This window comes from Bufo gargarizans, chromosome 5 (genome assembly GCF_014858855.1).
Source record: "Bufo gargarizans isolate SCDJY-AF-19 chromosome 5, ASM1485885v1, whole genome shotgun sequence".
NCBI classification, from domain to species: Eukaryota; Metazoa; Chordata; class Amphibia; order Anura; family Bufonidae; genus Bufo; species Bufo gargarizans.
In genome coordinates this window covers 471,371,995-471,398,189 of record NC_058084.1, presented here as the reverse complement: position 1 = coordinate 471,398,189, position 26,195 = coordinate 471,371,995, and the positions used below count along the sequence as shown (strand labels likewise).

At 40.3% G+C, this 26,195-nt stretch overlaps 1 protein-coding gene across 1 annotated transcript in view; it reads right to left on the bottom strand.

The window, feature by feature from the left end:
- Positions 1-17,368: 17,368 nt before the first annotated feature.
- The window catches only part of ADCYAP1R1 (ADCYAP receptor type I), a 158,362-nt gene continuing 149,535 nt past the window's right edge, over positions 17,369-26,195 (bottom strand). The window contains exons 10-12 of the mRNA XM_044293524.1: positions 22,292-22,421; positions 19,709-19,750; positions 17,369-17,557 (exon numbers count right to left, since the gene is read on the bottom strand). Of these exons, the coding sequence (XP_044149459.1) occupies positions 17,369-17,557; positions 19,709-19,750; positions 22,292-22,421 (361 nt within the window). The remainder of the gene's footprint in view (positions 17,558-19,708; positions 19,751-22,291; positions 22,422-26,195) is intronic.

Below are 26,195 nucleotides of genomic sequence, written 5' to 3'. Positions count from 1 at the left end.
GAGATGTGGAAAACTTTTGTCAACACGCCACAGCTAACTGCACCACCACCTGATACGCAACGTGTTAGCAGGAGGCAACATTTCACTAACATGGTGGAACAGTACGTGTGCACACCCCTCCACGTACTGACTGATGGTTCGGCCCCATTCAACTTCTGGGTCTCTAAATTGTCCACGTGGCCAGAGCTAGCCTTTTATGCCTTGGAGGTGCTGGCCTGCCCGGCGGCCAGCGTTTTGTCTGAACGTGTATTCAGCACGGCAGGGGGCGTCATTACAGACAAACGCAGCCGCCTGTCTACAGCCAATGTGGACAAGCTGACGTTCATAAAAATGAACCAGGCATGGATCCCACAGGACCTGTCCGTCCCTTGTCCAGATTAGACATTAACTACCTCCCCTTAACCATATATTATTGGACTCCAGGGCACTTCCTCATTCAATCCTATTTTTATTTTCATTTTACCATTATATTGCGAGGCTACCCAAAGTTGAATGAACCTCTCCTCTGTCTGGGTGCCGGGGCCTAAATATATGCCAATGGACTGTTCCAATGTTGGGTGACGTGAAGCCTGATTCTCTGCTATGACATGCAGACTAATTCTCTGCTGACATGAAGACAGATCCTCTGTTACGGGACCTCTCTCCTCTGCCTGGGTGCTGGGCCTAAATATATGCCAATGGACTGTTCCAGTGGTGGGTGACGTGAAGCCTGATTTTCTGCTATGACATGCAGACTGATTCTCTGCTGACATGAAGCCAGATCCTCTGTTACGGGACCTCTCTCCTCTGCCTGTGTGCTGGGCCTAAATATATGCCAATGGACTGTTGCAGTGGTGGCTGATGTGAAGCCTCATTCTCTGCTATGACATGCAGACTAATTCTCTGCTGACATGAAGCCAGATTGTCTGTTACGGGACCTCTCTCCTCTGCCAGGGTGCTGGGCCTAAATTTATAAAAATGGACTGTTGCAGTGGTGGGTGACGTGAAGCCTGATTCTCTGCTATGACATGAAGACTGATTCTCTGCTGACATGAAGCCAGATTGTCTGTTACGGGACCTCTCTCCTCTGCCTGGGTGCTGGGCCTAAATTTATGAAAATGGACTGTTGCAGTGGTGGGTGACGTGAAGCCTGATTCTCTGCTATGATATGAAGACTGATTCTCTGCTGACATGAAGCCAGATTGTCTGTTACGGGACCTCTCTCCTCTGCCTGGGTGCTGGGCCTAAATTTATGAAAATGGACTGTTGCAGTGGTGGGTGACGTGAAGCCTGATTCTCTGCTATGACATGAAGACTGATTCTCTGCTGACATGAAGCCAGATTGTCTGTTACGGGACCTCTCTCCTCTGCCTGGGTGCTGGGCCTAAATTTATGAAAATGGACTCTTACAGTGGTGGGTGACGTGAAGCCTGATTCTCTGCTATGATATGAAGACTGATTCTCTGCTGACATGAAGCCAGATTGTCTGTTACGGGACCTCTCTCCTCTGCCTGGGTGCTGGGCCTAAATTTATGAAAATGGACTCTTACAGTGCTGGGTGACGTGAAGCCTGATTTTCTGCTATGACATGCAGACTGATTCTCTGCTGACATGAAGCCAGATCCTCTGTTACGGGACCTCTCTCCTCTGCCTTGGTGCTGGGCCTCAATTTATGAAAATGGACTCTTACAGTGGTGGCTGACGTGAAGCCTGATTTTCTGCTATGACATGCAGACTGATTCTCTGCTGACATGAAGCCAGATCCTCTGTTACGGGACCTCTCTCCTCTGCCTGTGTGCTGGGCCTAAATATATGCCAATGGACTGTTGCAGTGGTGGCTGATGTGAAGCCTCATTCTCTGCTATGACATGCAGACTAATTCTCTGCTGACATGAAGCCAGATTGTCTGTTACGGGACCTCTCTCCTCTGCCTGGGTGCTGGGCCTAAATTTATGAAAATGGACTGTTGCAGTGGTGGGTGACGTGAAGCCTGATTCTCTGCTATGACATGAAGGCTGATTCTCTGCTGACATGAAGCCAGATTGTCTGTTACGGGACCTCTCTCCTCTGCCAGGGTGCTGGGCCTAAATTTATAAAAATGGACTGTTGCAGTGGTGGGTGACGTGAAGCCTGATTCTCTGCTATGACATGAAGACTGATTCTCTGCTGACATGAAGCCAGATTGTCTGTTACGGGACCTCTCTCCTCTGCCTGGGTGCTGGGCCTAAATTTATGAAAATGGACTGTTGCAGTGGTGGGTGACGTGAAGCCTGATTCTCTGCTATGACATGAAGACTGATTCTCTGCTGACATGAAGCCAGATTGTCTGTTACGGGACCTCTCTCCTCTGCCTGGGTGCTGGGCCTAAATTTATGAAAATGGACTCTTACAGTGCTGGGTGACATGAAGCCTGATTTTCTGCTATGACATGCAGACTGATTCTCTGCTGACATGAAGCCAGATCCTCTGTTACGGGACCTCTCTCCTCTGCCTGGGTGCTGGGCCTAAATTTATGAAAATGGACTCTTACAGTGGTGGCTGACGTGAAGCCTGATTTTCTGCTATGACATGCAGACTGATTCTCTGCTGACATGAAGCCAGATCCTCTGTTACGGGACCTCTCTCCTCTGCCTGTGTGCTGGGCCTAAATATATGCCAATGGACTGTTGCAGTGGTGGCTGATGTGAAGCCTCATTCTCTGCTATGACATGCAGACTAATTCTCTGCTGACATGAAGCCAGATTGTCTGTTACGGGACCTCTCTCCTCTGCCTGGGTGCTGGGCCTAAATTTATGAAAATGGACTGTTGCAGTGGTGGGTGACGTGAAGCCTGATTCTCTGCTATGACATGAAGACTGATTCTCTGCTGACATGAAGCCAGATTGTCTGTTACGGGACCTCTCTCCTCTGCCTGGGTGCTGGGCCTAAATTTATGAAAATGGACTGTTGCAGTGGTGGGTGACGTGAAGCCTGATTCTCTGCTATGACATGAAGACTGATTCTCTGCTGACATGAAGCCAGATTGTCTGTTACGGGACCTCTCTCCTCTGCCTGGGTGCTGGGCCTAAATTTATGAAAATGGACTCTTACAGTGGTGGGTGACGTGAAGCCTGATTCTCTGCTATGACATGAAGACTGATTCTCTGCTGACATGAAGCCAGATCCTCTGTTACGGGACCTCTCTCCTCTGCCTGGGTGCTGGGCCTAAATATCTGACAATGGACTGTTGCATTGGTGGCTGACGTGAAGCCTGATTCTCTGCTATGACATGCAGACTAATTCTCTGCTGACATGAAGCCAGATTGTCTGTTACGGGACCTCTCTCCTCTGCCTGGGTGCTGGGCCTAAATTTATGAAAATGGACTGTTGCAGTGGTGGGTGACGTGAAGCCTGATTCTCTGCTATGACATGAAGACTGATTCTCTGCTGACATGAAGCCAGATTGTCTGTTACGGGACCTCTCTCCTCTGCCTGGGTGCCGGGGCCTAAATATCTGAGAATGGACTGTTCCAGTGGTGGGTGACGGGAAGCCAGATTCTCTGCTATGGGACCTCTCTCCAATTGATTTTGGTTAATTTTTATTTATTTAATTTTTATTTTAATTCATTTCCCTATCCACATTTGTTTGCAGGGGATTTACCTACATGTTGCTCTAGCCCTTTCCTGGGCTGTTTTACAGCCGTTTTAGTGCCGAAAAGTTCGGGTCCCCATTGACTTCAATGGGGTTCGGGTTCGGGACGAAGTTCGGATCGGGTTCGGATCCCGAACCCGAACATTTCCGGGAAGTTCGGCCGAACTTCTCGAACCCGAACATCTAGGTGTTCGCTCAACTCTACTTATAATGTCTCTATAGGGTGGTGATAATTGTGTCAACGGTGTCTCCTACCTGGGTACAGCTGGACTCCTGGCTCACTTGCAATAATTTTAAGTGTAGTGATAGTAAGAGTAATAGAGGAATTATGTCCAGACCTTTAGATGAAGTTTACTTGTATCCAAGCAGTATACAGCTTTGGTCTCTGGTCCCAGCAGGTATTAGCAATCATTGGCAGGAATAAATGCTTCTGCTTGATATGTGGGGAGCTTGCAGGATAGGACGTCTGCTTGGTAGCTCTGTAACTGTGGCAGGAATTAATCTTCTGCACTTTTCTGTACCTTCTGCTTTGTGGGGACGGACTAGCTGAATAATGGCTTCTCCTAGGTCTCTGTACTAAACTCACAGATGATTTCTCATGGGATGCTTTCGTCCTGGAACTCTGGAGGTTTTCTGCAGTTTTCTGATTCTTTTCATCCAGCTGAGGCTGCAGGTGCTCAGTCTGGGGATGTGATCAAGTCTCAGCCGAGACAAGATCCTTGTTGTCTTCCCTATGCAGGGGATCTACTGAAGGCTATCACACAGCCTTCCCCAAGCAGGGGGAGGCTACTCTATGACTCTAACTTCCTTCTCCTACATTTTGATGCATAGTATGTCTTTGAAATATAAAAAATGAAGGCACAGTCACAGTTTAGAAATTGCCCTTCAAATTTGAGGTGGCTAGAGTGGCGTTTCAATAAATGTCAATGGGCGGCATGAGTTGCAAACAAATGGTCATATTTTAAAAACTGTCAGGACTATGGCTTAGCCGTGGACATTTTTAGTGGCAGCAGGGATAGCTGAACGTTTTAATATAAGATTATAAGATTTGTGTAGGTGGACTTGAAAATGAGGGAGTGGTGGCAGTTTAGAAATCATGTCCTGAGTTTTCAGCTCACACGCTAGCATTTGTCAGCTCCCACTCTAGTTTTGAATATTCCGCCATTCATCCCTATGGGACCAATTTTGCCACAAAACGCAGATATTTTGTGAACCATTCGGCGAAACGTTCCACAAAGTTATAGCACACCAATCGGGAACAATCCGCACGTTTCGGTATATTACTGTCTATGTAGTGTAAAAACTGTGGGAGGAGTTAGGGTGGTAAATTTGGCTATAATAATAAGAATATATATGTGAGATAACAGTCAGTGGTCTTGCCATGCAGGAACACTCAATAATGATTCCCGCAGGAATGACTGCTTATCTCCAGAATTCGTGATATTGCAATAAATAAGCCATTTGCGCTTAGAAATCAATGACTACATTGAAAATAGAATGGAGAGAAATCAGTGGGGCAACTTGGTGAAGCCAAAACTGCAAGAGGTTGTGACTTGGGTGAAGAATTCATGGGAGAAAATCACTGACAGTTATCACGCTACTTGGACAAGAGGTCCTCATTTCAGGAAAGCGCTATTGCTAGACATGATGATGTTCCAGAAGATGATAACATGACTGTTTTTGAATAAATGTAATTTTGTTTGTTCATGAATACCATACCAGTTAATGCACATGAAAAAGGAAATAGTATCTGAAGAAATTCATGATGGAGTTCAGGGTTTGGAGAGTTATGCTGATTTTCCAGAATGTAATGACATGATTATACCGTATTTGAATAAATTTAGATTTTTTTTTTGTTCAAGCATAAATGAGTGATTGTTATACATGGAACCAAAAATAAGCCCAAGCTCTTCTTTCATAGGAAAAAATAATATAACACCCTGTCATTTCGTTCCATTCCTAGTACCACCCAAACGACATCTGCTGGTGTAACACAAAAAACACAACAGTAGCATTACATACCAAACGATTTTTCAGATACCCTGTCTGGGGTATTGCACATGTCTTCACGGCACACTGGATCAATGATTTTTGCAGCAGCATAGATAGATGCAGCACCACAGCAATAAGCCCAGGTCCAATTGATAACTCTGTTTGTGTTGGTGTTGGTCTGGTTCCCACGCCAGGCGCTTTTCTGCCTCCTCCTCCATGGAGAACAATAGCAGCAGGGCACAGCATCGCTCCCACATCTCCTCCCTCCTATCACATGTGTAGAGTCAAGCATTGTCATGCTGTGTTGAAGCTGATTGACCTGGACGAGATGGAGCCACACCGCCAAGCAGTTGCTATAAAGTACTTCAAGCAGCAAACATCCCACTGGCTGTCCCTTCGCCGACTCGAACTGGGCAAGGTGGTCAGCGACAATGGCAGGAACATCTTGGCCGCCCTGAACCTGGGAAAATAACACATGCTCTCTGCATGGCACATGTGATAAATTTATTGGTGCAATGATTTTTGAAAAAGTACGCTGGGTTTAGGGAAATTCTGACAATGTCCAGGAGACATGGTTCTTCTGCCATCGCACCGTTTGATTTACAATGTTCCAACTCATGGGCAGGAAGCATGTGTTGTTTCGAGGTCAGGCAGTGGAGCTCATCTGAGATGCCTGTTGGGTGCCGAAGCCATTAGAAAAGGCCACAAAGTTTGTCAGCAGGGACAACTGCGGCAAAAACAATCTTACTATCTCATCCCCCTAATATGTATCTTAGAACAGGAGCTGACACTAATGCAACATAAGACCACGGCAGAAGGAAAGATAATGCATCTTGCTGTCCACCTTGTAGCTGTTGGGGACCCACAAGGAGAAACTTCCATGGAAGAGGAGGTGGAGGAAGCTGATGATGATGACTACACTGCCAATGACGACCAATTACTGCAGTGGAGGGTGTAGCTGGAAAGAACTGGCTCCTCGGGCACACTGGCCAGAATGGCGACCTGTATGCTCACTTGCTTGCGCACTGACAGGCGTATTGTTGACATTAAGCAGTCTGATGATTACTGGATAGCCATTAGACCCTCGCTATTAAGGCAAAATGGACGAATGTCTTCCTGTTACTGAAAGGGAGGACAAATTACATTATTACCAGGAAACACTGTGTATGCAGCTTGCTACAGCTTTTGGTGAGCAGATACCTGACCCTCTCCACCCCCCACAGAGTCACTCCCCTCCCACCACCACGAGCAGCATAAGCCGCAGCAGCAATCATTTCAGTCTCCTCAACATGATGGAGCAGTTATTCCATGTGCCACACCCAGCTGAGGCCAGTTAGAAAAATGGCAGCTGCTTCTTTAGCACCCAGGTTCAGGCCTGCCTACACTCTATCCTGTCTCTGGTGCATACCCAGTTCCATGACCCCATGGATTTCTGAGAAGGCAGACTGGAACAGTGGCCTTGAACTGGCACAGCATGCTCTCTCTGTTCTTTCTTGCCCACCCTCCAGTGTCATCTTGGAAAGGGTTTTCAGAGTGGCAGGGGGCGTGGTGACACCCAAATGGACAAAGTTGTCATCCACCAGTGTCCAAGACATCACTTTTGTCAGAATGAATAAGGCATGCTGAGTCGTAACATGGAGCAACAGTGCAGGACCAAAGTATGAGGCATAGGCGAAGTCAAACAAACAATAGGGCAGGCGGCACAGGTACAGGTCGGCAACAGGAGATCAAACAGGAGTCCGGGGACACAAGCACGAATCAGGTACACAGAAACACAAGCAGATAAATCAGCAACCTTTGCAGGACACAAAGACCTTGACACTCAGGCATCTGGGAAGGGGGCTGAGCCACTTATATACATGCAGGAGGGCTAGGATTGGTCAGCAAGGTCACATGATCTAACCCACAAAGCACAGGAAGTGACGCGCGCCGGCCCTTAAGGAAGTCTTGGAGGGAATAAGCAGCAAGCTATGGCTAGGGCTGAATGAAAACTGTGGAGCGGATCCCAGAACAACAGTACCTGCAAGGACAGAGTCCAGGACTGTAGCGGTGAATGGGGAAGCACAGGCAGCAAATCACTGCTGAACACAGCACCCAGTACCGCAGTGGTAAGCAGGAGAACATCGGCGCACAGCAGCCATTGTTACAAGAACAAACCTCTCTTTCTTCTGACAATTAACACTTGTATGTATATAAATACAGTCTATATGCAAAGCGGCATTTCCCAAGGAAGGAAACCAATCTCGCTAGCTCCACCTTGTGGAAGTGGCTCCCTATGAGTGATCTGACTTTTTAACAAGCCTTGGAATATGACAATGGAAAAAGTGGTATTCCGAGGCTTGTTAAAAAGTCAGATTTTGACTCATTGGGAGCCACTTTCATAAGGTGGAGCTAGTGAGGTGGTACTCTTCCTTGGAAGATACCTCGTTGCATATTTCTTTCCCATTAGGCATTGCCAATAAGTCTTCACACCATGGAGTACACCCAGTAAATCTCTGTACAGGATTCTTTAAAGAGAGCCAGGGCCCCTCATAAACTAGAGATAGGCAGGCATTCTGCCCCCGTTAAGGCCTAATTTTTAGACACTTGTGAAGAATGAGTTATTCGTTCTTCTGACATTATCATATGTATGTGTATAAATATAGGCAGGCATTCTGTCCACTTTAAGGCATAATTTTTGCACGATTGTGGAGAATGAGTTATTTGTTCTTCTGACATTACCATGTGTATGTGTATAAATACAGGTGGGCATTCTGCCCCGTTGAGTTATAATTTTTGGACACTTGGTTCCAACAAGCCAGTTTTTTTTTTTTGTGCATATCACAGTAGGTGTTTAAATACCATCGGCCCCTAATAAGGGACAATTTTTGGAAGCTTTGGATTGGAATATCAAAAAGTATAGCACATTCGCTGGCATGGTGTGATGTTAAACACGTTATATGTTAACACCGTCAAACATGCGTTTACCCATAACTATGTATGTCACTGTCACTCGGACATGCTTTACTGTTGCTGTCATTGCGTTCCAGAGCTTGGGGAGTGAAAAAGAAAAACATATTTTTAAAAATTTAAAAAAAGAGAACGATAGAATATAAAAAAAAGTCCTTGAAGACCTCAGCATATACCACTTTTTAGAGCAATTAGAGCATATTTGGGGTTTGATTTGTGTAGAATTGATTTGGCCACAAATATTATTATATTTTTTTTATTCGAAGACTCTGACTCAAAAAGAAATTAAACTAAGACTCTAATGGACTTACCTTTAGTTTCAGCTCCGCAGTTGGAAGAGGTTATGACTGTTGGACTGTTGGCATAACTCCCTAAGAGACACTTTTTAAATAGTTTTTGAATGTTTTTATTGTCAGGAGATTTTATATTATCGGAAGAATTATTTTATAAATTGCAACTCTGATGATGTCATATGCAAGTATTCAATTGAGTGCACTTCATGTAATCTTAGGTACGAGGGCTGCACAGCCAAAAAACGTAAGATGTATGTTGCAAACCATATACCTGATATTGAAAAAAAATCTACTGGAGGGTCTGGAGCATCTAAGACATCTATAGATGTGCATAGCAGAAATGTGAGTGATCTGAAAATCTTTGACATGCAACAAATTGTGAAAAATAAAAGGGGTGTAAATTGGACAAGAAGAGGCTTCATGGATTTTAAGATTAGACACAGAACAAAAGTTTAAATTGGAGAAGATATTAGATAGATAGATAGATAGATAGATAGGAGATAGATAAATAGATATGAAATAGATAGATATGAGATAGATAGATAAATAGATAGATAGATAGATAGATAGATAGATAGTTACACAGGATATGTAGTTAGCAAACACTGTTTAATAAGTTGACAATTTCTGTAACAAAACAGTTTTTCCCCCAATATCAATACATTTCTATTTAGATATTTCAAAAGTTAAAACAACATTCTACACTGATTGGCGTCAACACATTTTTCATTTACAATTTATAAAAGAAGTATGATTTCACATTAAGAAGCAGCAGATGACGATTCGCAGTACAGTAAGCATTAATAAGAAAGACCCTTTATCAAATTCTACAAGGGCATCTGTCATTGTATATAATGTCATTAAACAAAAAAAATATATATATATAAAACTAAAAAAAATTCAAAAACTTAATATTAAGTCATGGTTAATAAAAAATCAAGAAGTAAAAAAAATTAAATAAAGAAAGTAAAATGGACAATACACAACACTGTTAAAGGTTATCATTTTATACATACATTAAAATACACTATACATTGAATCAAACTGTTCTCTCTATTACAAAAACACACAACTGTACACCACGGTTTCATTATTGGACGCAACAACATGCTACACAGCTCGAAAAGTTAATTTGGCATTGACCACTGTACAACACATAGCAACGGAGGACTTATTACATTGTATTAAAGCTGTAGCATTTTTTATTATAATTTTTTTGTACAGACATTGGAAGGTCATTGAATCAATGACACAAGTTAAGACTTTTTTGTTTTGACATCACAGTAAACACATAAAAGGAATCATGGTCTGTCATTGCAATAAGGCACTCGAAATGTTGAGTTGCCATGATGCATAATAGAGTAAATGAATAAGTATGGCGATTTTAGGAGCACTATTAAGCTAACAGTCGAGTGAATGTGTTCAAGAGAATGATACTGGAGAAAAACTTGCAATCTCCAGGGGATAAGTATAGGGGTTGTAGAAGTGGCAGTCGATCCCAGCCCGTTGTGTCTAATGGATGTCCAAAAGCTCCTCTGCCACAGATATCAACACTAGTATTAAAAATGGCACATGGTCAGTGGAGAACCCAACTGCAGACTTTTTTTGTTGGGTCCTCGAAATTCAAGATATGTCTCTAATGTTCTCCCAAGACAAATCATTCCTGACCCATTCCTCATAGGGGCGCCACTGAAACAATATTCCTCTCCTGAACAACCTATAACAAGAATCTAATGAGCATGATGTTGCTATCGACCACTATTTGGAAAACTATACTCGACTCCAGCTTCCACCATTAAATCTGGCGAAAGCCAAACCAACACAATTTCAGAATTTTTTGGCCCTATTTGTGTCCTTATGGTACGGAAATGACATCTGTTTTCTCCAGATGGGGGTAAGAACTTGTGAGCTATTGGAGATCACATACATGGTTGAGGAACTTCTCCTGGTACAGACCCTCTTTCATATGGCATGAATAATATATATATATATAGAAACCCAGCACTTGACCAAGTCTTTTCTCAAGCTGACCACTACATCGAATCCATAATCAATATGTAGCTGATTAAAACTTCAGCAACCTTTATGAAAATTTTGCTAAATGTTCCTCAAGTTGGTGGTATTACACACAGAAGTGGGCATGAATTTTTAAGAATGGGGATAAAAAAATTTTTTTTTGTATTACTGACTTTTTTATGCATCTTCTGGCCCATTTCAGTTGGGATAGTGAGATATCCATTCAGAGGGAAGATCATTGTTCATTGATGACTATGCCAGTTATAATTGTTTTGACTTTTTTATCACTTTTTAAATAGCTGTACGTACATTGTTTTACTTTCCTTTAAATGTATTGATTTTTGGAAAGGATATGAAGTCTTAAAAATGTTCCACCATAAATATCTGACATTTACTGTACATTTAAATATTGTAAAATCAGTTTATCATATGAATGAGATCATAGAGGAACTGTATAAAACAAAAAAAATCCCACTTCTTCATAACCGATCAGCTACCTTAAAGGGGTTGTCCAAGGGGTAAGAATGTTTGAAAGGGCTCAGAGAGGGATAAAAAAAAAGTGAGGAAAAGCAATACTAATCCTCACTCGCCTCAACTCATTCTTGTTGTGTCTCTTACTGGGTACCCACTGATATCTACTTCCTGATCTGGTCTTACTGGAAATGGCTAGAGATGACCATTTAGCCAATCACTGGCAGCCACAGTAACCTGTTTCAGCCAGTGATTAGCTGAGCAGGAATTTATTTATATTTCCTGTGTGTCCAGACTGGATCAAGAAGAGACCTGCAGGGACTTGGTAGTTGATGGAACCGGATCAATGAGGGATCGGTGACCATACCTTTTTTTTTTTTCACTCGAATGAATACCCACTGGACAACCCCTTTACGATTAATTATAAAAACAAACTTGAAAATGGGTTTCCCAACTATGAAAGTAAGTTGTCAATATAGTCCAACTATAATAGTTAATGAGCAAATATGATAGACTGAAAATGTTTAATCATGGTACATTCCCCCATTGGCCAGTATCCCCAACATGGATGTGGGGACCAGGCAGTCAATTGCTGGTTCATCTGTGCCATGTACGAGATAAACAAGAGAATGCTGGCCGGTGGAGCATACGTGCTTACTTCAAATATATTACATTGCCTTATTTTTACATATTTTTTGCAATACCCCTTTAAGGATTCATATATTGGACAGTATCTATCAACAACTTCATGTTACCGTAAAAATATAAAATGTAATTTTTTAACATTTTTATTGCAAATATGAAAGTATTATTTTCGGATTCTATAATATTTAACATTGCATTTCTTATTTCGATCATCTATGATATCATTTTTACCTTAAAAAATGTAAACTTAAAAGAAAAGAAAATCTTATTTTAGACTGACTTGCCTAAAAAATATATAACTAGTTGTGTGTCTACCAAGCTTGGCACGTTTAATGCAGATAACTATAGGATTTACAAAAAATAGTTCTGTGGTAAACGACATCAATGTTGCTTTTGTGTTATACTTGTACATTTCATTTTAAAATAATTTTTACATATAAATGTTTTATTTTTATGAGATTTTATTTTTCATTTTATTTTAGTTATTTGTTTTGTTTCCTGGATTCAGCTTAAGCTCTGTTTTAAGGAACCTTAATATTAAAAGCGGTTTAATCACCAGGAAAATAAATCTGTAAATATAATCAAACGTAGAGATCAAAATGACAGTCAAAAATTTCATAATACCTTTACTGTATGTGGTTCTTAAATGCCTATATATAAATACCTGTCAGGTTATATTTTATGTTATAGATATATTTTCTTTCTTTTTGAAAATAGTCATCCTAGCTATTCTTAACAAAAAATATTTTTGTAATAGTATTTATTTTATTTTTTGCTTTGACAATTTTAAGCTGCTTTGAGTGATTTTAATACTGTTAATATTAACAAAAAATATTTTTGTAGTAGTCTTTATATATTTTTTGCTTTGACATTTTTATGCTGCTTTTGAGTGATGGTTGAAAGACAAAAATGCTGTTGTGAAAAGGCACTTGAGGGACCTCTGCTGTTGTAATGGAAATACAGAAATTTGGGATGAAATAGAAAATATTAAATTAATTATAACATTTTTTTCAGTTTGTATTATTATTATAATTACATGTAGTTGGGGGCTTTGAGGCTGAATTATGACTTAGAAATTTCTAATTCATGAAGAAAAGTTGACCAATATCTTCCAATAACCAAAGAAGATCCAAATCCACAAGAAGAAATATGTATATTACACAGATTGTAAATGTGAAAAAAAAAAAGTAAAAATATAAAATAAAAGAAGTCATATTCACCTCACTGATCACCAGCCACTTCAGCTCTGATGCTTCCTGACCTCTGGTCATACTCACCTCACTGATCCTCAGCCACTCTAGTTCGGATGCTTCCTGGGTCTCTGACCGGTCTCCATATCCTGACCCCTGGTCATACTCACCTCACTGATCCCTAGCCATTGTAGTTTGGATGCATCCTGGGTCTATGACCGGTCTCCACTTCCTGACCTCGGTCATACTCACCTCATTGATCCCCAGCCACTCCAGTTCTGATGTTTCCTAGATCACTGACTAGGCTCCAGTTCCTTACACCTGGTCATACTAACCTCATCAATCCCCAGTTGCTCCAGTTCTAATGGTTCCGGGTTCGCCTGCCAGTGTCAATTTCCTGACCCCTAGTCATACTCCCCTCACTGATCTCCAGCCACTCCAGATGCCTCCTGGGTGATTTCCACTTCCTGGTACCTCTCAACACACAAAGTTCGATCACTGACTGAGGTGGGTTATCACTGCAGAAAGTAATTGACTAAGTGGTCAAATTTCCAGTGTCAAGAAGGACCAGGATACAAAGACCAGAAGGGACCCAGGAAGCATTAGAAGTGAAACAGTAGGGGGGTCAATGGGGTAAATATGAAATATTTTATTTTTCCAAATCCACTTTAATTCCTTTTTTACTGCTTGGATTAGACAACCCATATAATTTTATGGAATTTTCCTTTAACATTGAAATAAAAAAATTAAACCATATGAAACGTATATTATTATCAGAGCTTACTGCTCTGCAAACATTATCTACTGGGGTGGGGGTGGTAATAGTAAAAAAAAAATTGGCATACCATATTCTGAGGAATATTGTCTATAGTCAAAAAGTACACTTTAATTACATTTAATAATACAGTGCAATGTGCATAAACATAACATCATTTAACCATCCAGAACCTTGGTTGATATTTTAATTACAAAAAAAAATAAAAAATCTTGACCGCAAAACTTACAAAAAATGGTCTGGGTTGCTATGGTTTAAATCACAGATCATGAAAATGTACCATGCATTGAAGCACAAAGTACAGAATATAAAACGAGACTGGTTTGATGTGCTGATTAGTAATCTGTGATACAAAATAGAGAATTCTGAAACACAGCCAGTACTGTATGTATTTATGGAACATTTTCACCTTCAAATGAAACATTTTAAATAATTTTCCATCATTAATACATTGGGGGAGAACAAAGAGCCACCAGACGAGTAATTTAAAGGAGAATTCTGTATTTTCTTATTATTATTTTACCTAAAAAATATAAAAACTAATGAAGGTTACATTTTCCACGTCTACTATCTCCAAATCTTGGTTCTTCAATGCTCAGATAAAGTCGTAAGTAGGAAAATATCTTCAATAATGAAGAAGTTATTTTTTCAAAATAACTACTGCAACTGAGTAGAAAAATTTCTTGAAGTAATATCAGGGCTGGTGGAACCCCACTGGCATAACATTTGCTGGAGGGTCTTCTCTCCATTGGGAGTGACAATTTAATGAATGGTATTTAATTGCCCTTTTTGACCTCCTTATAATCCAGCCCTGAGATAATCAAATGTAATAATCAAAAGTCTGTTACTCTTCTAACTTTTGATTGACTATTCAAAGGCGGTCTACTGCTCTAACTTTTGATTCATTACTTAAAGGTTGGATAATGCTCTAACTGTTAATTTACAAATATTTGTTGAAATTAAATTTTTAGGGTAGAAATCTTTTTTAACAGAGCTTCCCTTTTCATAAAGGCAGGGTGCTCTAGTGCAGTGCTTCTTAAACTGTGAGGTGGGTCTGACTGGTGAGGTGCCTCTTTTTTTTTGATGAGGTATAGTTTAGGAGGAATATGCTGCACAGAGATTTCTTCGGACTGCACCAACCTCTAGTTTAGCAACTCCTTTATACTTATTGGTCTTTCAAATCAAAATTTTATGATACGTTGTGGTAATTTTGGCAAAATTGGCATGGACTGCAATTAATGATGAGCCTCAGGCAACATATTATTCTTGCTGGAGAGGCCCCCAATAGAAAAAAATTGAAAAGCCTTGCTCTTATCTCCAATAAAATGTTGTCTTCCCTAGAATAGACCTAATATAACCAATCATGAAACACTAGAGAGGTTGTATTAGATTGTTACAATCATGGAGAATCATCAAATGTGATAGATCTAGTAGCTTTTAGTCTTGGTCTACTTGACCATGATCGGCTTTCAGTGGAATTTTGTAGTGCTGGGGTCTACAGAGGATTTAGAGTTACATTTGTGATGGATTGTTCTATCCGTGGATAATAGTCAAAAGTTGAGGAAATCGACTTGATCTAACTGGTCATGTGGTTCCTGGTGGACTTGGTGGTGGTGGGGTCTACAGGGTCTACAATTGTTAGCAAAAAAATTGTTTTTGAAATGTCTAGGAATGCAATAATGGAAAGTATTATCTATACCACACATAAAATATGAATAGTTTTTCAAAATGGCTCAGAGAGAACTATGGCACAGCTTACATTATAGTCTAATGTTTTTGAAAAAAAAAATGTTTCTTTGTATAATGTAAAGTGTATAAAGTATACACATTCTGCATTTAATATACACATTCTGCATTACATATACACATCCTGATTTTCCTACAGATTTCCCCAAATCCCACATTCAAAAATATCACTACATTCGACAAAGCCAAAGGTCCAAGACTCCAACTGTTTTTGTACCTTTACCCTTATTGTGTTCTGTTAATACACACGGTTAAAAAAAATATTAAAAAAATTTAACATAATTCTCCAGTTTATTCAAAAATGCTTGCTTTCTACATTAAAATAAAAATGAAGTGTTAATCTTATTGTAAAGTGTTTTCAAAGTTAATTGACATCTTATTACTTGTGAGTTAAGAAAATATGTACCAGATGTATTTCTGTGTACAAGGCAAAGTTATGCAAGACTTTCACAAAATATTAATAATAATAATCATAATAATAATTTTATATATATAACTTTCTAAACTTTTTAAAAATATAATTTAATACTGTTAGTGTTCTGTTACATTTTATGCTATTTTCCAGTGTTCAAGAGAAACATTGCTGTTAGCCCTGCTAAATTCTACAACATTACTAAAGTAATACTGTATGATGATCCTTACTTTGCGTTGAGCCTGCATTTTTTTGTGTGCAGATACACCCTGCCTCCACCGTCACCATAAGTGCAATCTATATACAGAATTCAGCACAAATCATTAAATTCACATTTTTCATCAATTTACTAAGCAAAAAAAAGATTTAAAAAAAACTAAAAAATAATTCAAGCTGCCTGATATAGCTTTATGTTGTAAACCAAAATACATATTTGCCCTTGCCTTCATTTTTGTAATATGGTAAAATCATATTTTTTTTAAATTGATAAACAGTGGTGCAAAAATGAAGGCAAAAAAGGTAATTTGCAACTTCTACTTTGTAAATAATAAAAAAAAATATACTGCAAAGTTGTCAAAGATTATAGTACTTGTTTGCACCATTTTAATAAAAAGTATTCCATTGTATTTTTTTATTTGAATTTTGAATTTTATATTTCTATTTTATCTTTTAATTTGAGTTTTTAGCTTATTTTTGTTTATATTTTTTAATTAGATTTTTTTATTATCAAATTTAAATATTTTATTTTCAATTTGATATTTGATTTTGATTTTGGATTTTTAATTACTGAATTTGAATGTTGAACTGTATTTTATTTTTTCATTTCATTTTGGGATTTTTATTGCATTTTATTTTTATGTTTGGATTTTTTTTTCAAATTAAATTTAGAATTTTATATTTGTAACTTTACTTTTTGGATTTTATTTTTAAATTTTATTTTTGAGTTTGTTTAATTTCTATTTGTTAACATTTTCAAATGACAATAATATTAATAAAAAAGATTGACCTTATTACTGAAGGATTGTATTGTATATGAAGTTATATTGCTGGGGAAACCCCCCCCCAAAAAAAATCATGAACATGATGTATAGTATTCTACCTGCTCTCTCCCCAAAACTTTTACTATCCTTTCCTTTCATTACAAGACACAATGCATCAATATGTTCTTGCCTCCTTTCCCCATTTACTAAACAAAAAAAGTAAAATGCATAAAAAATAAAATAAAATAAGAAATAGCAATGTTAGAAAATGTTTAGGCAGTTTCTGAGCTCATGTCGCCAGGTTCTCCGCATTTATGCTGGACATCCGGATCTGCGAGCTGCTCTTGCTCAGAATGGACAACTGTGTCCCCCCGTTCACTCCGCTGCTCGCCAGCGATGGATGACGGTGTTTGAAATCCACAGCAAAATACCGATTGACTTTCCAGCTCCGCCATTTTCTCTTTATTTCTGATTGCACCTTTAGGGAGAAACTTTAAAAGGTCATTTTTTTATGTACTTTTGTTGTTTTGGAACAGGATGGTAAATTTGCAAATCTCTCTATATCTATCTATCTAATATATACCTATCCATTCCTATGGTATCTTTTTCACATCTATCTATTATATATCTCATAGCTGTCTGTCTGTGTGTCTATCTCATATTTATCTATCTCATATCTATGTATCTTTAATTTTTCCATGAACTTTCTATCTGTCCAACCAGTACAAATTACCTTATATCTAGCTCCTCTCAGCGTGGGGCAATAATAAGCACTAGTAAAGGCTTCCTCCAAGTTAAAAAGGTGTTAAATCTGTTCTCCTCCCTGAGATTTGATGCTCAAAGTATTTAAAGATATATATGTATATGTGTATATATATATATATATATATATATATATATATATATATATACATACAAACCAGATTCCAAAAAAGTTGGGACACTAAACAAATCGTGAATAAAAACTGAATGCAATGATGTGGAGATGGCAAATGTCAATATTTTATTTGTAATAGAACGTAGATGACAGGTCAAACGTTTAATCCGAGTAAATGTATAATTTTAAAGGAAAATTACGTTGATTAAAATTTTCACGGTGTCAACAAATCCCCAAAAAGTTGGGACAAGTAGCAATAAGAGGCTGGAAAAAGTAAATTTGAGCATAACGAAGAGCTGGAAGACCAATTAACACTAATTAGGTCAATTGGCAACATGATTGGGTATAAAAAGAGCTTCTCAGAGTGGCAGTGTCTCTCAGAAGCCAAGATGGGTAGAGGATCACCAATTCCCACAATGTTGTGCAGAAAGATAGTGGAGCAATATCAGAAAGGTGTTACCCAGCGAAAAATTGCAAAGACTTTGCATCTATCATCATCAACTGTGCATAACATCATCCAAAGATTCAGAGAATCTGGAACAATCTCTGTGCGTAGGGGTCAAGGCCGTAAAACCATACTGGATGCCCGTGATCTCCGGGCCCTTAAACGACACTGCACCACAAACAGGAATGCTACTGTAAAGGAAATCACAGAATGGGCTCAGGAATACTTCCAGAAACCATTGTCAGTGAACACAATCCACCGTGCCATCCGCCGTTGCCAGCTGAAACTCTACAGTGCAAAGAAGAAGCCATTTCTAAGCAAGATCCACAAGCTCAGGCGTGTTCACTGGGCCAGGGATCATTTAAAATGGAGTGTGGCAAAATGGAAGACTGTTCTGTGGTCAGACGAGTCACGATTCGAAGTTCTTTTTGGAAATCTGGGACGCCATGTCATCCGGACCAAAGAGGACAAGGACAACCCAAGGTGTTATCAATGCTCAGTTCAGAAGCCTGCATCTCTGATGGTATGGGGTTGCATGAGTGCGTGTGGCATGGGCAGCTTGCATGCCTGGAAAGGCACCATCAATGCAGAAAAATATATTCAGGTTCTAGAACAACATATGCTCCCATCCAGACATCAATCTCTTTCAGGGAAGACCCTGCATTTTTCAACAAGATAATGCCAGACCACATTCTGCATCAATCACAACATCATGGCTGCGTAGGAGAAGGATCCGGGTACTGAAATGGCCAGTCTGCAGTCTAGATCTTTCACCTATAGAGAACATTTGGCGCATCATAAAGAGGAAGGTGCAACAAAGAAGGCTCAAGACGATGGAACAGTTAGAGGCCTGTATTAGACAAGAATGGGAGAGCATTCCTATTTCTAAACTTGAGAAACTGGTCTCCTCGGTCCCCAGACGTCTGTTGAGTGTTGTAAGAAGAAGGGGAGATGCCACACAGTGGTGAAAATGGCCTTGTCCCAACTTTTTGGGGATTTGTTGACACCATGAAATTCTGATTCAACATATTTTTCCCTTAAAACTGTACATTTTCTCAGTTTAAACTTTTGTTCCGTGATTTATGTTCTATTCTGAATAAAATATTAGAAGTTGGCACCTCCACATCATTGCATTCAGTTTTTATTCACGATTTGTATAGTGTCCGAACTTTTTTGGAATCCGGTTTGTATATATTTGCTATGTTAATTAGTCATGTTAATACCAGAATTGCCCCTTTTTTGTTTTCTTTGTCTTTAGTCTATAGATAAAATGAGAAAAATAATACTGAGAAGAAATCTGATCTTACCTCTCCATTCAAGAAGCAATAGAGAATGGCAACAACAAATCCCTGGGGGAAAAAAAATCAAGATTTTTTTTTAAACAATAATATATTTGTTCAAAATCTGTTCAAAATTAAGTTAGAATTTACCCTGTAAAATCTATTCTTAAGGTGTTCACACCTTCAACACCTGTCAGTTGAGCACTTTTACACAGTTGGTTTGGCTGAACATGTATGTGTTTCCAATAGGAAGAGAGGAGAAAGTCATTTCCAGACACCTCTGTCCCACTTCAGATACCTCTATCTCCCTCCAGACATCTTGGTCCTCTCCAGACTCCTCTGTCTCCATCCAGACACCTATGTCTTCCTCCAAACGCCTATCCCTCCCTGCAGACATCTCAGCCCCATCCAGAGACCACTTTACCTACCACCAGGGATTATCCGTCCCTCCAGACCCCCTATGTTCCCCTACAAGCACCTCTACCCCTTTATACACATCTGTCCTCCCTAGACACATCTGTCCTCCCTAGACACCTGTGTCCCCTCCAGAAACCTTTGTCATCTCCAGACTCCTCTGTCTCCCTCCAGACTCCTCTGTCTCCCTCCAGACTCCTCTGTCTCCCTCCAGACACCTCTTTACGAACCACCAGACATTATCTGTCCCCTCCAGACCCCCGCTGTTCCTATCCAGACACCTATGTTCTCCTACAAGCACCTTTACCCCCTCTATACACATCTGTCCTCCCCTAGACACCTCTGTCCCCTCCAGAAACCTTGGTCCTCTCCAGACCCCGTCCCCCCCAGACACCTCTGTCCCCTCCAGGCTTCTCTAACAGTGGCTTATCGCATGGGAGAACAAAATGATCTAATGCTGAAATTCAAAACATCTGATTCTTTTTTTTCTCCCAATATCATCGGATAAGGGACAGCCGGAGCTCCTCACACTCATTATTAATGTTACACCTAGATAGATTATTTCCATAAACTGCACCAAAAAGCTGCACAATTTGCTTTGGTAAAGCATTAAAAAAATATATGAAATGATCAATTATGAGTTTAATAAAGTTTAAAGAAAACATGGTAAAAAAAAAATTTTCAATAAAAAAAAAAATTTTAAGTGTAAAAAAATAAATGCACATACACATGATTTGTATAATAAAGTTAACATGTTAATTAAACTGCATAGTGAACAGCATAAAAAACGCAAAAAAAAATAATAACTGCAGAAATCCTTTGCTTAAATGCTGATTAATAAGTTCTGTTTGCCCCAAATAGTCCCAATAAAAACAACAATTTGTCCTGCCAAAAAACATGACCAGCTATGGCTACATCAGTGAAATATAAAACATTTATGGCTCTCTTAATGTGGTAACTATTATTGGGCGAATCAAAGTCAAATGAATTGACTTAGACCTGAATTTCAGGAAAAATTGGATTCGCCACAAAGCCGAATTTCATCGTGCTTCATGGTAACGAATCAATTTTTCCTGAAATGGTGGTAAAAAACAAAGAAACACTCGCCTCATCGATTTGCTCGCATCCATCTTGATTGAAGACATCATGAAAAATCTTGCGCATAGTGAGGTGTGACATCATCTTCAATCAAGATGGCTGCGACAGCGTTTCCACAAACAAATGGATAAGGCGAGTATGTATTTTATTTTTAACCCTGATTAACCCCTGAAAGACCTCACTTTTCATATTAGATCCCGCGATCAGAGATGAACGCAGCATCTGAGGGGTTTAATATGGGGGGCAGCGTGATCGCCGTTCCCCGTCATCGCGCCAGCTACATACAATGGAATGCGGTTCGTGAAGAATGGAATTTCTTTGTGAAATTCGGCAAAGCAGCCGACTCAAATTTTTTATAACTTCGCTCATCTCTAATGGTAACACACAGTATTATATGTGCTCAATGGGTAATTCTGGGTTCATAGAGGGGTCTCCTTAGGATCCTCATCTCTTGGCCAGATTGAGGTGGTTACAAAGAACATCTCTCACTCACTCAGGAGGTCCTGTCCTGTCCTGCATTACATAGACAACCCATTGATGTCCACGCACCACTGCTGCTGCTTCTCCCCGCGCGCGGGTGATGCTAGAGAGGCTCCCCCGGTTTTTATCCGTGTACAGGGAGAAGCTGCGGCGGCGGTGCGGGGACCAGAAGCGGCGCCATCATACATGATCATGCCATCTGAAAGTAATAATACAGTGTGAAATTAACAGAAAAAAAATGAAATCATACTTGCCGCCTCCATTTGCTCGCGATGGGGCTGCCGCCGCCAACTTGCTTAAAAATCTTTGTGGGGCCCGAGATTCACGCAGGACAGCGGGGTGATGTCATACGTCACCACGCACTGATTTTGGCCGAGAGCTTCATTTAAGATGGTGGTGGCCGGCCCGTTGCGAGCAAATGGAGTAGGTAAGTATGTTTTTTTTTATACACTATGTCAGGTTAAATTGATTCGCTACCACGAAGCACAAGGAAATTCGGCTTTGCTGAGAATCAAATTTGGCCTGGAAATTCGGATCGAATTCCACTTCTTTGGATTTCATTCGCTCATTTCTAGGGAGGAACTTTATGTAACTTTTTAAAATTTTACTCAAATTTACCTGGAAGGATCCCAGTCCCAACTCAAACACGAGCCGCTCCCTCTTACTGACATTCTCAGGTGAAAAGGCAAAGACAGTGTAATGGATTCCGAAGAGCGGGATCAGCAGGAGTGTGGAGCGGGCCAACCTCCTGTGAAAGGAAGTAATGCACTGGTTAATATGGAGTCATGTGATGAGTTACTTTGTTAATTTATTAAAAATAAGCTTTTTTTTATTTTTACATGCTGACGCAATGTTTTTTTCTTTTTTTTCATTATAGAGTACAGCAAACGGTGCATGTTTTATGGCAGCTAATAGTCATTAAAATGTCCAGAGACAAATATAGTGATGGAGTACAGTCCTCTGCCGAGTGTCAGGGGAGCTGAGCATAGAGCCTTATCAGTGTGCACACTGCTTTATCTAGGCCACCAGCAGTACAGTAAAGCTGCCATCTGTAGTTACATTTCCCACCCTTCTATGATAACAAGACAACTCTACGGACCCCACCCTCTTAAGATAATGAGATGACTATACTGACCTCACCCTCTAATGATAATGGAATGACTCTACTGACCCTGCTCTCTAATTATAATGAGATGCCTCCACTCTATAATGATAATGAGATGACTCTACTGACCTTCCCTTCTGATGCAAATGATACGAATCTACTATACTCACCCTTCAATGATGAGATGACTCTTCTGACTTCACCCTCTAATGATAAGATGGCTCTACTAACTCCCTCTAATGATAATGAGACGACTCTGCTGACTATACCACCCTCGAATGATAACGAGATGGGATTGTGCCATGAAAAATATTCTAAATTTTTCAAACCAGCACCTGGATCTGAACACTTTTGTAACAGCATGTAATTAAAAATTGAGTACAGCCGCTGAGCTATTCATTAAAATGTATCTCTATAGCACCACCTGCTGTTCGTTTTTTTCCTTATTTCTCTGTCCACCTCACTGAGGTAGTCACACGCACTCAGTTCAAATCTTCTGTTAGAAGTGGTGACAGCAGAAAGGACATGCTTCTCATAAAGGGCATGGTGCCTGAGCTGTGATAGGGAAAGAGCTGCAGCAGAAAGGATATGCCCCTGCCAGCTTGAAATAAATCTAGTAGAGCAATTGAAGCAATGAATCCATCTCTGGTTCCATGTGAGGTACAGGGCTGGTTCTAGCTTTGTTAGAAGAGATTGTCATGTACTATATAGTGTCTGATTTTCATTTTTTACATCAGTCCTGGGAGAACCCCTTCAAAGGAAATGCAAGTCAAAAATCCAGATCCCACTACATTACATTCAATAGACAATAGGAAGCACTAAGAACTCCACAATCAGCTGAGAAGCCACTGAATAAGCAGGAAATATAGCACTCAAGCCCAAAGAACCGGGAGTGCAGCACAGTCCACCATCAGTTCTGTCATTTAATATAGAAATTTGGAGATGGGTGCGGGTCTCAGAGGTGGGACCCACAGCTATCGGACTTTGATTACATATCAGTGTTCCTAGTGACATTGCAGCGGCAGTGCAGGGTAATTACAGCTCCTCTTTATCGCACTCGTGTGTGGAAGGAAAACACCACACCGAGCATAGGAGGGAAAGGGGATACTGGAATAAGGCCTGGAAACTAGGAAGAAAGATGGACACCTCCTAGAGGAAACCATACCTTCAGTCCTCACAGACTACCAGTTTGAACAGGCCCCAAAGGTCGGCAAGTTCATACACCGGATACCTAGAATCCTATCTCACCCTATAGGACCCTGGAACTAATGTCAGGACTGAGTCTACCTGTTCCTCCAAAGGGAAGAACGAACAGAAGTCTCCCTCAGGCCTAATGACAAACAACAAATGTCCGTATGTCTCGGTATGTTCGTGAAACTCTTTCCCATTCACTTGCTTAGGATGGAGCAGTTGTAGTTGCACTGCTCCACCGTTGCAATGTCGATGGCATGTAGGTAAGCAGTGAAGTGAACGTGGTACTCATACAAACACCACAATGTCTTCAAGAAGCTGAGTGAAGGAGGATGTAGTCTGGATGACATGATGACGTAGTCACGCTACGTTGCACCTCCTCCTCCCTCTCCACCTCATCACGCTGTGTAAACAATTCTCTACCCTGGCTGGTCTGTGGGTTTCACCGCCTCCGAGCCCTGGACACTTCTGGGCTTCCTCTGTGCCGTGCTTGTTTCCGTGCCGTGACTGCCTGATTCTGTCTGGCACTTGTGGATGGTTCCTGTCTTTGGTCCCCACCTGCTCTTCTTTACCGTTCCGTGCCGTGACTGTTTGCTTCTATGTGGCGCTTGTAAATGGTTCCTGTCTTCCGTCTCCGCCTGCTTTCTTTTACCTCTCCGCACCTTGATCCTCCGCTTCCAAGATCTCTGTTTCCCGTTGGTTTAGGGGGGATCGAGGTTTGAAGAGATGCTGCCCTCTGTCCTCCCCGGTCTGTATGTCTCCTGTGTATACCCCTCGATCCTCTTGTGTTTGCCTTGTCACACCAAAAGGTCCGCTCTATTTGCTATCCCTCTGATTATATTACTGGACAAGTACTGGCTGTATATTGGATGAACAATTTTTGCCTCTTTTTTTTTTTTGCTTTTTTTGCTTTTTGCCCTAGAAAGTTTTGACCAGATTGCTTATGGCATTTTCCCCCGTGGTAATAATATGAAAAGAAAAAAGAAGGGAAGGAAAGGAAAAAAAAATAAAAAAAAGAAGGGGGATAAAAGGAGGAGGAAAAGGGGAAAGAGAAAGGAGAAAGAAGAATAATAAAAAAAGGACCCTAACCAAAATAGGCGTTCTGTTGAGTATACATCTGCCAGAACAGGCCACAAACTGACAGATTCGGCCAAAATTGAAAAAAAAATTGAAATCCCCAAAGGTTGTAACTATAAGAGGGGACAAAAAGGGTCACACGATTTGGATGTAGAAAAAAAAGGCGGATCCAGAATGGAAGTAGTAAGTAGTATTGGATCATTGAATACATATTAGACAGGCACTCTATATCTGGTTAACATGAATTATATTTATTTAATAGATATACAATAAGTAATTTCTTTGATTGTGTTTTAAAATATGTTAAAAATGATAAAAAAAAGTTGTGAAAGCTAAAATATTCGGAATAGGGTATGGTAGTTCAACTGGCGTTTGGTTGATGTGTCTTTTTTCTGGTAAGTACTGGATATTTGTTCATAGCTGTCGATGCATAATGCGATTTGATTGAATGCATTCAATCAAATCGCATCTATAAACGAACATCCAGTACTTACCAGCAAAAAGACCCATCAACCAAACGCCAGTTGAACTACCATACCCTATTCCGAATTCTTTAGCTTTTACAACTTTTTTTTTAATCATTTTTACATATTTTGAAACACAATCCAATAAATTACTTATTTTATATCTATTAAATACATATAATTCGTGTTAACCAGATATAGAGTGCCTGCCTAATATTTATTCATACATTTTTCACACACTAGTGGCCGGGCGAGTCACCTAAGACAGAGCACCAACCCAAGGCGAGAAATTGGGAGAGACACTATTAATTCATTGTCTGACACAAGTATTGGATCATTATGTTCAGGAGGTGGGGGTGGAGAGAGATGACTTAAATGTTTTGTCCAAAGATGAATGCTCACCACTCAATGAAATCTTGAGTGAGGTTAAAAAAATGGAGAGCTGTTTTCTCCCTGTGTATGCTGGTTGCTAGGGGCTGTGTGCTGGCTGCGGTGTCTGGTGTGAACCCTGCCCATCTTGTGTGTACGCCTTTGACTGTTTCTGCCATGGGCAATGTCTGGTGCTTCTGTTTGGGTGGTTCCTGTGTATCTGCTTCTGTTTGGTTCTGTTGGGGTTAATTCCCCTGTTCTATGCCCGTGCTTCTGTGGCTGGGTGGGGCTTCTCAGGTGCCTCCTTAAGCCGCTT